Below are 12,198 nucleotides of genomic sequence, written 5' to 3' on the forward strand. Positions count from 1 at the left end.
CAAGTTAGGGAAAGAAATATAAAGACAAAACTAGCAAATAAGATGTGGTTCACTGCTAGGATGAAACAAGCCATTTGGAGTCATTAGCCTCGACAGATGAGGGCTCTATTGAAGTTATATGTAATATTCACTTGTAGCTTTGAGAGGAAGGGTTTTTCACTGAGATGCTATCATCACATTAGAGATGTCCAAAAACTTATAGCAATAGGGCTGGTATCTTTCCAAGGACACTGAACCTGGCATTCTGAGACTGTGAACTACATAGACAGTTTAAGTATTCATACCATGAGAAAATACTAGAAATCTCCAGAAAGAACAAATTGGATATGAAGTCAACAATTCTCTGAATATGTAATGAAGAAATGGTTGGCTAAAGGAATTTGTATTTTGGTTTAAACTGTTTCTAAATTGGTATGCAAAGTTGGGACTGTCATTAAATTTTTGTATATTAAAATTCCCTCATTTTGTTAATAATCTCTTAAAAGTATTCAACTTGTTTCAAATTATTTTAAGTTTAGAATAAGAACCTAGATTACCCTCTAGAAAACTTTTAAATTAAAAAGATGTTACAGGAATATATTACAAGATCTTAAGAAGTCCTGTAGCCAAAGTGTATTTGCATTTATAAATCAGCACATCTTAACGGGCATAATACCTGATCTGAGAGAGAGTGTGGTCTAGCTTCTTCCACAGAGATGACATTATTGTTGGGACATCATTTGATGTTTCTAAATAAGAGGAAATAAACTCAGTTGAAAAAATTCATTTTCAACTCAAACAAAGACATAGATAATAACAGGAAAAAACAAAAACCTCATCTCTAAGTTGTTGAAGTTACAGTGGAAATTGAGAAATAAGCCTATTTATAACTGCAAATGTATGAGGTAGCTTTATTTTTTTATTTTTTATTTTTTTTGGTTTTTCGAGACAGGGTTTCTCTGTGTAGCCCTGGCCGTCCTCGAACTCAGAAATCCGCCTGCCTCTGCCTCCCAAGTGCTGGGATTAAAGGCGTGCGCCACCACTGCCCGGCAGCTTTATTTTTTAAATCGTGGCAGCTTTATTTTTTAAATCGCAGAGAGAAGCAAATCTAATACAAATGAGAAAGTATATCTAAATAACTTGTAAGGCTAATAATCTTAACTCTTCTTTGTATTAGGGAAAGGCAAACAGTATTACCAGAAAGTTATACAAACTCCTTTGTGTGAGAATTTAGTCCTTAATATCTATCAAAAACATCTAAGAGCGATAAATACTTTTTATTGGGTTAAAGACTGAGATACAACAAATTTTTTTTTTTTTTTTTTTTTTTTGGCTTTTTCGAGACAGGGTTTCTCTGTGTAGCCCTGGCTGTCCTGGAACTCACTCTGTAGACCAGGCTGGCCTCGAACTCAGAAATCCACCTGCCTCTGCCTCCCAGAGTGCTGGGATTACAGGCGTGCGCCACCATCGCCCGGAGATACAACAAATTAAAGCACCTAATACAATACTTGTATATCTGCCTCTCATCAATTAAGATAAAGCTATTTTTCTTATGACAATCTAACAGTAATAGTTTTGATAATATAACTATAGAAACAATGTCAAGAGAATAAGTAATTCCCCTCTGACTCATCAGAAATGTGAAGATTATTTTATCTTGTTAACTATAAGACAATTTTAGCAATTAACACTGATTTGTTTATCAGTATACCTAGAGCTAAGATTTATTTCATTTTAAAATTGAGTTTTGCCTTCTGTTAGTTAGTTAACATCTGGAGTTTTTGAATTGGTATTACTCAATATAAGCAGAAATAAATTGTTTCCCAGTCAAGTGTGTGTGTGTGTCTTTCTTTTACTGTTTTTCTGTGTAGCTCTGGCTGTCCTAGAACTCACAAGAAATCTGCCTGCTCCTGCCTCCCCAGGGCTGGAGGTGTGCACCCCCACCACCTGGCTTAGTAAAATATGTCTTACCAGAATAAGATTAAGTTTTTTTTTTTGTCTCCCCCCGAAGCCCCCCCACCTCCCACCCTAGACAGGGTCTCTCTGTATAGCCCTGGCTGCACTGGAACTCATCTATAGCCCCAGGCTGTCCTAGAACTCAGAAATCCACCTGCCTCTGCCTCTGCCTCCCAAGTGCTGGGATTAAAGGCGTGCACCACCAATGCCAGGCCAGATTAAGTTTTTTTCAAGGCTTTAATGAGACAGTATCTTAAAAGAATGTCCAAGTTCTTACCTTTTGCTTTCATAGCTACATACTCATTCAAAATTGTTGTCAAGTTTTTTCCAAATAAGGACTGAAAGGCAAAAAGACCAAGCATTACCAAAAACATACAATTTACCACTTTCCCATCGTAAAAGCCAATGAAAGATCTAGACTAGAGAAAACCATGTGAGAAAAGGGTAAAGAAGCAGGTGCCCAATATTCACTAAAGGCATGTGTAATACATCTGAGAGAAAAAACTCTGCCTGCCTGAACAGTGACATGAGTCCTTATGTAAAACAAAAGGTCATAAAGAACAGTTTCAGCCAGGAGGCAGCATTTTATAATACTGTTTAATAAAGAATAAGGAACCACATCAAACCTGTTTTGGCTGACCTGAAAGCCATGAAAATCATATAAAAATGAAGTTTTAAAAATAAGTGTATATGAGATATTCTTCCTAAGAAGCAGTACATTTTTGTTCTTATTTCTATCAACATACCTATATGCCTTTCCTTTTCTTATGACTACAATTTATGAGTACTCTGTTGTAACAGTACTTTGTTACAACAAAGTACTTAACAAAGTAAGTAACTTAAGGCTGGAAAAGAACAAGAGTTCTGATTCCAAAACAGTAACAGCATGCAACAAATTCTTTAAATACCTCAAATTGTCTGCAGACATACTAGTATAAAACTTTTATTTTGAACAATACTGAAGACATATAATATACTGAGAAAGCTGTATGACAGGCAATTATAAGTTCCCTTTCCCACTGAACTTCCATCACTACAGTTCTTTTCCCCTCTTACTCCAGGCTGGTCATGGCTTCCTCAGTACTGGGATTAAGGCTTATTGTATGGGTTTATATTCCTAAGTACTTGGAAGGGTAAAGCAGAAGGGCTGTAAACTCAAGTTCTGTTAGAGCTATAGAGAAAGCTCAAGACTAGCTCAAGTAACTTAGGAAGATCCCAATTCAAAGAAGTAAAAAAGAAATTGGGATCTAGCTCAGACGGAGACTTCTTACTCACCATAAAGCTAAGAAGCAAGAGATCTGCCTAAGGAATCACTCCCTGTTTGTTTTTTCTTTCTAATAATGAAGTGTTATAAGTAACCAGTAACTAATTATTGCTAAATGACCAACTGAAGAAATGGTTCCCTCTGTATAGTAACAATCATCTCCACTGATATCATCTAGCCTTCCAAACACTGTGAGCCTTTATCCAGTTCCTCAGGTGGTAGTGGCCCTCAACCGCAAAATTATTTTCACTGCTACTTCATTAACTATAATTTTGCTACTGTTATAAATCATACTGCAAACCTATTTTTTGAAATAGAAACCATCTATTTCTAGATCTTCTTAGGTGACTCCTGTGAAAGGTTGTTTGACAGTCCCCAGGTGGGTTGAGAACCACTGATTTGGTGAGAGACAGATATTCCTTCCCTTTGGCCTCTCAGCATAAGGATGAATGAAGTCAGAGTCACAGAATATCCCTTCCCCTCCTCTTTTTATCACTTCATTTTATTTCTTGTCTTCACTACTGTTCTGAAACCCAACTAAAAAATATAGTGATAGAAAGTACACAGTAAAGATCTATTGCTGTGCAACTATAAGAACTTTGTGTGTTTAGTTTAATGCTTAGAATCTCAGTTTACTTATCTGGAGAGAAGGTCCAGAGGATAATAGGGTACCTATTTACTATCCTTTTAGAGACCCAAGTTCAGTTCCTAGCACTAACACTGGACAATTCACAACTACCTATAACTCCAGCTCCAGGAGATCCGATGCACTCTTCTGACCTCTGAGAGGTCCTGTATTCATGTGTGCATACTCTCACACAAACATGCACAAATATACACAATCAAAAAAATTAATGCGTCTTTAAGAGCCTAAAGACAATTTAGAGTTCAGTAGCCCATTCTTAGTACCTTATAGTACTGGCATCTTATATAAACAAAATACTTTTTAATCAGAACTAAAAGTAACATTAGGATGAAACTACTGGAACTTATTCAGGGTTTGGAAGTTTTCTCTTACATGTGTATCTGGAATTCTAGATTATACTTAAGCATTATGTTTTATTAGTCTCTTCTGGTATGTGAGCTTTCCAGCCTTTTTCATGATCTTTACACTTTAAAATGATATAGTGTTCTGACTCTTCAAGATTTATTTTAATTTTGTTTGGGTGTGCAAGCATCCATGGAAGCCAAAAGAGGGAGTATGATCCCATGGAACTGTATGTAGTAAAAGACAGTGAGGTCAGACCAGTAAAAGCCACTAGACAGGGGTGCTGGGTATGAAAAGCAGCGGGTGCTTGAGCCATCATTTCTAGTTCCCCAACTCTTTCAAATTATTCAGAATTTTTTGTGGTATTCCAGTTATTTTTCTACATAATTCAGTATGTTGCTTTCTATAAAGCTGTAGGGATTCTGACTGATCAATCTACAAGTGAAATTAGGGAGAACTGACTCAACACTACTGAATTGCTAATTTACACATCCAATGTTCATTTTATTCACATTTTTTTCTTTCAAGCAGCTCTTAGCAAACATTTACACACATATTTTGTTACCCAAGCATTGTTTGTTATTATAAATAGGTACTTTAAAAAATGAAATAGTTAAAATTCCACTAAGGGGCCATCCTTAACATATATCTACTAGTACCATATGAAAACATGTAATTCCAGAGTATTCTTTTTATATTTAGATATCTTAAAAAAAGGTGACAATTTTTTTTAAAGATTTTATTTATTTTATGTATGTGAGTTCACCATCACTGTCCTCAGACATACCAGAAGAGGATATCAGATCCCATTGATGTGGTTGTGAGCCACCATGTGGTTGCTGGAAATTGAACTCAGGACCTCTGGAAGAGCAGCCAGTGCTCTTAACCACTGAGCCATCTCTCCTGCCCCATGACAATAATTTTTTTAATTTTAATTTTTTATAAGGTCTTGCTGTGTAGCCCAAGTTGGTCTGAAAGTAATGATAATCATCCCTGCCTTAGCATTCTAAAATCTGCATTATAGATGTATATTACCAGGCTAAATTTGTTTCTCAGTTATGTGAATTACACAGTGGTAAGTCATATAGCTCTTGCTAAAGATGACTTGGCTGACAAGTGACAAGGGTCTTGCTATGATGCCCAGGCTATCCCTAAATTCCTGGGCTCAAACGATCCAGTGATTATCTTAGGTTCCCATCAGATAGGACAACAGACATATAGCTCCTTAAAAAGCTCACATCAAGGCTCTGCTTTATAGTCTTCTGTGTTGGTTAGTAATGAAAATTCCCTGAAAGGAGTAAGTAACTCACCAGTAAACAGGCAGGAATAAAACCTTCATCAGTACAGTGTTCTGCATATTCTTTTAAATTTGAACTTTCCAAAATAAAAGTCTGGCAAGTAGATGTGAGGTTTTCTTGTTGTAAGTAACCTAAATGAAGAATAGAAGTTTGAATACTTTCAGTAAATGCTGTACTCTTAAACCTGATAAAATATATAGGAAAGCCATAAGTGGGGCCTCAGGCAAAACATGCCAGTGTTTTACAGCCTTTTGGTAGGTTGTGTTGCAGTATTAAAGCATAATGATTATGACCATGACTTCCTCCACAGGACCCAATTCTAGTTAAGCTTATAAAAAGAGATCTTTGACAAAGAGCAACCAGTGCATAGTAAAGTTGGAGAAAACCAGTAGGGAAATAGTAAATAAGTATATTCCACTACTCCATGACTTCCACAATAACTAGGTGAAGGGATGAATACATATGCTTACTGGATTATCCAAAAACTACATTCTCTCAGGATCTCTGTGTTTGACTAGCCACTTCATGATTTATCAATCAAAGAGAGATCTATATACAGTGTTAAAGGTCAGAAGGATATTTTTGATATTAATTCAAATATGAACTTCAACCTTAACAAGTGAAGACTAAAGGTTGGTAACCACTTGACTCTGTATTAAAGTTATCAAAAAAGCTCGTTGGAGGAAAAGAAAGAATAGGGATTTTTTTATTTGTTTATTTGAGACAGGGTGTCTCTGTGTATCCCTGGCTATCCTGGAACTCTGTAGACCAGGCTGAAATCAAACTCTCCCTTGCTCTACCTTCTGGAATTAAAGGCATATGCCATTACCACCTGGCAAGAATAGTCTTTTAATAACTCATGCTGTAACAAGTTGATATCTGCTTGCAAAAATGAAGCTGGCCTCCAAATCTCACTTTATTAAAAAAATTACCCCCCCTAAAATAAAACACCTAACAGTAAAGTCTAAGGTTATAAAAAGGTTTAGAAAAACAAACAACAACAAAAAGATAATTTTTTTTGGTCTTGGATTGAACAAAGATGTAATGATTAAGCAATGATATATCCAGCTATAACACCAGAAACACAAGCAACCAAAGAAAGAGATAAGCTGAATATCAACATTTCAAATTTCTATGTTTACAAGGATAAAGTAAAACAATAACTTTTAAAATGTAAGAAAATATTTGCATATCATCTATCTGGTAGATGCTAGAAACCAAACTAGAACTTGAAAGGGACAATAATAAAAATATAATCTAATTTAAAAATGAGCAAAAGCTTTGCAAAGAAGATAATACAACTCATGAAAAGACATTCAATTTTACCATATACACTGGGACAGAAATCCTAGCACCCATCAAGACCTGAATCACTCTTGAAATCATACTAAATAAAGTTAAATATGAAATCCACAATACTTCAGTTATATGTGATGTCCATAAAACAACAAATTCATATATAAAAATAGGTAACTGGCGGATGGGGAAACTGAGAGTGCCTGTTACCAGTATGTATTTTTTGTTGGAGATAGGCCAATGTTTTGGAATTAGTGGTCCTGTTCTATATTAGAAATATTATAAGCCCCCCCAAATTTTATATTGTGTCAATTATGCACTGCAATGAAAAAAAAAAACCAACTATAAATTCCTAACACACTATACAAAGCTTTCCATGTTGCATCCTAATATTATTTTAGCGGTCTTACCATTCCATCTCTTCAAATTAATCTCATAAAAAATCCTTTATTATATTCCCTTTGCCTACACTCGTAAGTCTCCTGTGATAACTGTAAGCAACCCCTTACATTATTTAGCCTAAGTATACTTACCTCAGTGCTGGTAAAATGTAACAATGAAAACACTGTTAGCCTTAATAAATGATGTCTAAAGTTTCTTACTATTTTAAAATTTTAAGGCTTTCTTCACTTGGAAACACATACTCAGTTCTAATTAAAAACAAACAAAAACAAAGCCAGGGCTGGAGACGGGATTGACTGAGAGCACCTGCTGTTTTCCCAGAGGCCTGGATTGATTTCAGCACATACACTATGCCTGTCAATTTTTTTTTTCCCGAGACAGGGTTTCTCTGTGTAGCCCTGGCTGTCCTGGAACTCACTCTGTAGACCACACTGGCCTCAAACTCAGAAATCTGCCTGCCTCTGCCTCCCAAATGCGGGGATCAACGGTGTGCTCCACCACTGTCCAGTGCTATCAACCATTTTAAACTCCAGTTCCAGGAGCCTCATCATCCTCTTCTGACCCTATGAACTGTATGCATGTAGTACAGACATACACGCAGACAGAACGGTCAAACACATACAAATAAATACAATAATAAAAACCCAACTCCGATAAGATAGCCTACAAAGCCATTACAACTGAGTTTTAAAAGGGGAAGAGCAAGAAAAAGGTCCTCTCATTTTAGGCACTACCTTTACGGTTTGGAAATTAACTTATCACTTTCTTCTTGTAGTTAACAAATAGGTTTTCTACCTTCTAACTTATACAAAGAAAAACAAATAAATATTCAAATATTTTCTGGAGCATAAGAAGCATTTAGAAATCAAACCAAACCAAACAGGCAATACCTCCAAACAAACCCTTTATTACAGATTATCCCTACTTTAAAATAGCTATCATTGAAGATCATATTGCAAATTACATGAATTAAAATGATACATCTGGCCTAGCAAATAGCTTCAGCTGGTAAAGGCATCTGCTTCATGAGTCTGATGATTTGGTGTGAACCCGGGAGCCCACAGTGGAAGGAGGCAGCCAACTCCTGAAAGTTATCTTATGACTTCCTCACGTGTGCACATCCTCTCTGTGTCATGCAGCTAGCTGTTTTCATCTCTCACAAAATAATAAACTTCAACTGTAAAAAGCCTTTTCCTGCTTGTGAAATATAATCAGCCTTAAAAATTATCCTTAGTATTCCCAAAGTATTATTTGGATTGAGGGAGGTGACACTAGGATTCTGTGAACACAAACTTAAAACATATATATACCACTGAAATCACCTTGGAATCGGTTGGGGCAGCTGGAACTTTTTCTTCAGGTTTTGGATTAGATCCACCAAGTAACTTTTTTTCCATTGTAAAGGATTCTAAAAGCATTAATCACCTAGATGATGTAGTCAGTCATTTGGGACTTGGGACAGGTGGTGGTTATGAAATAGTATTCCTAAACATTTTTCCTTCCCAGAAAACATACATTCCTAAGAAGTGGCATCATTCTAAAAGAGGGTAGAAACTGCTCCTCAGAGAAATAGAAAAATTTCATTTTTGGGCAATGCAAGAGATATACATGTAATATAAAAAGATGTATAGTTTATTTGTGATATTAAAAATATTTGTGGGAAGGGTGGTTAGAAAAACTTTACAAATACTCCTTAAAGGGCACGAGAGTGAAACAAAGGTTGAAAAGCAATGCCTTAGACAAAATTTAAGACAATTTCTCTATGCTCTAAAGTAAAAAAAATATGGCCAATTGTGCTAGAATGCCTTGGGAAAAGAATATCAGATATGATAGTTCATGATACATTGTTAAGTCAGTACAAGCTTGCGTAGTATATTTGAGAAAAGGCTCTGTGAAAATGGAAGATTACTTCTACTTGTTATAGAAATGTATATCCATATAGAAATAACCTGAGACATTATGTTCTATTCTCAAATATGCTTTGGTAGAATTTGAGCTTTAATTTTTGGTTAAATTTGGTAAGTTATATTTTAACTTGTCTTAAGAGCACAAAAACAATGTAGAAAATACCAGAAAATGTCCAATGATGCTATTGTTTGTACGACTACCTGGTTATGTGATACAAGAATGTCTACCCACCATCATTAACCATCTGATTATAACCAATTATCAATCTCACAGGACAGATAAAAATCTTAATTATATGAAGGGGCTTCATAAACTGGAGAAACATTCTTAAGAGCTTGGCCTATTCAGGGAAAGACAAAAAAGGAGCCCAAAGAAAGCAAGAACCACAGCTCTGTTTATGTAAATATCTCCTTCACATACTGATTCCAGAGCAATATTGATGGTTTAATATCCTTAAAAAGAATATAATTTCTTAATAAGAAACAAATTCATACTAAGGCAAGGAACAGTGTCTTATAGTACCAGATCTACAAATATAAAATGTATGGCTTCAATCCACAAATTATGATTTACAAAGAGTTAGACGAGATTAATTTGGGAAAAGCTAAAAGTACTGAGAAAATAGAAATGGCTTAGGTTATGGGGAGATTCAGACCTAAGAATTTACTACCAAGCATGAAAAATTATTGTTCAAGGGGTGATATGTTCCAAAGTATTGATAGCATAATTGTAGGAATTTATTTGGGGGCCATGCCTAGTGTGAGTGCTACATAAAAGATAAGAATAGTTAACAAGCAGGGCAGTGGTGGTGCACACCTGTAATCCCAGCACTCTAGGAGGCAGAGGCAGAGGCAGAGGCAGGCAGATTTCTGAGTTCGAGGACAGCCTGGTCTACAGAGTGAGTTCCAGGACAGCTAGGGCTATACAGAGAAACCCTGTCTCGAAAAAACCATATCCAAAAAAAGAATAGTTAACAAGCTTCAACTGAAAAGACAAAATGATTAAGAACCATGTGATACTGGACTGGAGAGATGGCTCATCAGTCAAGAGTGTATTATTACTCTTCCAAAACACCTGAGTTTGATTCCTAGCACTCACTCAAGGTGTCTTCCAAATGCCTACAAATCTAGCTCCAAGAAACTAAATATCTCCACACACCCAAAATGTGGTGTGGGTGCATGCACACACATATACACAGAGATTAAAAATAAAGTAACAAACATGAAACGCTTCAAGTGTCAGCAGTGAGTGTGGGTATTATTCAAGACGGAGACTGAGCACAACTGCATTCTGGTAAATGTTTATTATATCACCGTCTTTAATATAAAGAAAATAAAACCAATGGCTCTTGCTCTCTTAAGAATATGTCAGTACTGGTCCTATTTGTTCTTAAACCTATTCTTTATTTTCTAGGACTATTTTGGAAACTAGACTTCAAACAGGCAGTTTCTTGGCTCACCTGTCAGCTAGGTTCTGGCTAAGATTCTAAAAGGGCTTGTATCAGACTGGAATTCAGGAGGAAGAAGCATTACTCCCTGAGGGTCTCAAGAGTCTTTGCTCTGACTATAAACAGCCCCTTATCAGACAAGTCTTCAGTTCATCTTCCACATCTGGGTTGCTTTATATTGCCTTGTCTCCCGGATTAGCATGGTTTCCTGCTGTGCTAACCTATGAGTTCCCTCATCACATAAGCTAAAAAGCTTTTATATCACCTGTGTAATCAATTCCCTCATTAAATCCTATCACATTAAACATATGACTTAGTTTGTTTTCTGAATGGACGCCAACTCAGGCAGAAACTAACCTATTTATAAAATTGAAAAGAAGAAATCTGACTCCTTCAATCATGAAAGTGCTCCTTTATACACAGAACTTATCATTTTTTAAGTTCCTACTGAAGCTTGAATCCAAAAACTCTTGCTTGAATCCAAGATAGAGAATGCTGAGTAAGAACGTTTCAGTTTAGGAAAAAGAAAGAAAATTTAGATGTAGATAGTAATTAATACTACATAACCATAAACTTAAAAATTGCTATAATTATCAATTTTGCTATGTGTACCGTACCAAAAAAAAATCTCTACTCACCAACAAAGTTACTTTAATAGGACAGTGGAGAAATTATCAACTGTAGCTACTGAAAGAACTTTCTGATATCACATTTGCCTTGAACCTTTAATGCAAGTATACTGGGAACACAGGGGGAAAGGAATATATATTTGGAAAATGTAAATACTTTAGCATACTACAGCCTATGTAAATATTGAACAGATGAGGCTGGGTAGAAAGACAATAATCAGTTCCACAGAGCACTTCCTATGACATATTAGTACAAGCCAAACTGATGACAGAGAGGCAGCAAGCGGTGTATCTTGGTCTCTACAAGAGTTTGAAAAATTCCATCGAGGCAATAAATAGCTGGCTGAGTAGAGAGCACTTAGGTGAATACTCAGTGCAGTAAGCTGAAGAATTAGAGGAAAGTGCATTAGTAAAGCTACTAAGTAACAAGCGGTTTTACTAGTAAATCTACTGGGTGACGGGGCATTGGACAATTTGAGGCAGAGTTTAGAAAAGTGTTTTGGTATTAAAGGGTAAAAGACAATAAAGACGTAAATGCTAAGTGAAATTACTTTTCCTCTTATGCTTAAAAAACTGGCAGTGTTTGGAACATGACAAAAGAACAAACAACAACAAAGACCATAAGCTGTCAAGAGAGAGGGGCTAAAGATGGTAATAGGGTCCCACAGAAGGACCCGAACAAGCAGTATCCCTGTGGACAGAAGTATACATATTTATAAAAAGAAAATACTAAATCACAGAATTGAAAATAGTAGAAGGTTTTTTTTTTTGTATTCCAAGTTCAAAAGTGGTTCAATTTTTAGATGCTTCAGCAATATTTGCAACAAGAGTACACTAGAATTACATGCAGAGTGTATGGAAAGATGCCACAATTTCAAAACAGAATGGGAGGCATGCTGGAATTCATGGCACCGAAAGCAGAATCTGAATAACAAAGATGATTTTAAGGATGAAAAGCAACAACTTGAGTTTCTAGGCATCAAAAGAAAAAGTTACAGCTTGTTAGTGGGGCAGAAACAATTATTCCAATT

General features: G+C 35.9%; 1 protein-coding gene across 2 annotated transcripts in view; it reads right to left on the reverse strand.

The window, feature by feature from the left end:
- The window catches only part of LOC127689066 (protein NPAT), a 39,084-nt gene that overhangs the window by 25,265 nt on the left and 1,621 nt on the right, over positions 1-12,198 (reverse strand). For both annotated transcript variants that reach the window (XM_052188332.1, XM_052188331.1), the window contains exons 2-4: positions 5,498-5,616; positions 2,213-2,273; positions 656-728 (exon numbers count right to left, since the gene is read on the reverse strand). In XM_052188332.1, the coding sequence (XP_052044292.1) occupies positions 656-728; positions 2,213-2,273; positions 5,498-5,616 (253 nt within the window). The remainder of the gene's footprint in view (positions 1-655; positions 729-2,212; positions 2,274-5,497; positions 5,617-12,198) is intronic.

Source organism: Apodemus sylvaticus, chromosome 7, assembly GCF_947179515.1.
Source record: "Apodemus sylvaticus chromosome 7, mApoSyl1.1, whole genome shotgun sequence".
Taxonomy (NCBI): domain Eukaryota; kingdom Metazoa; phylum Chordata; class Mammalia; order Rodentia; family Muridae; genus Apodemus; species Apodemus sylvaticus.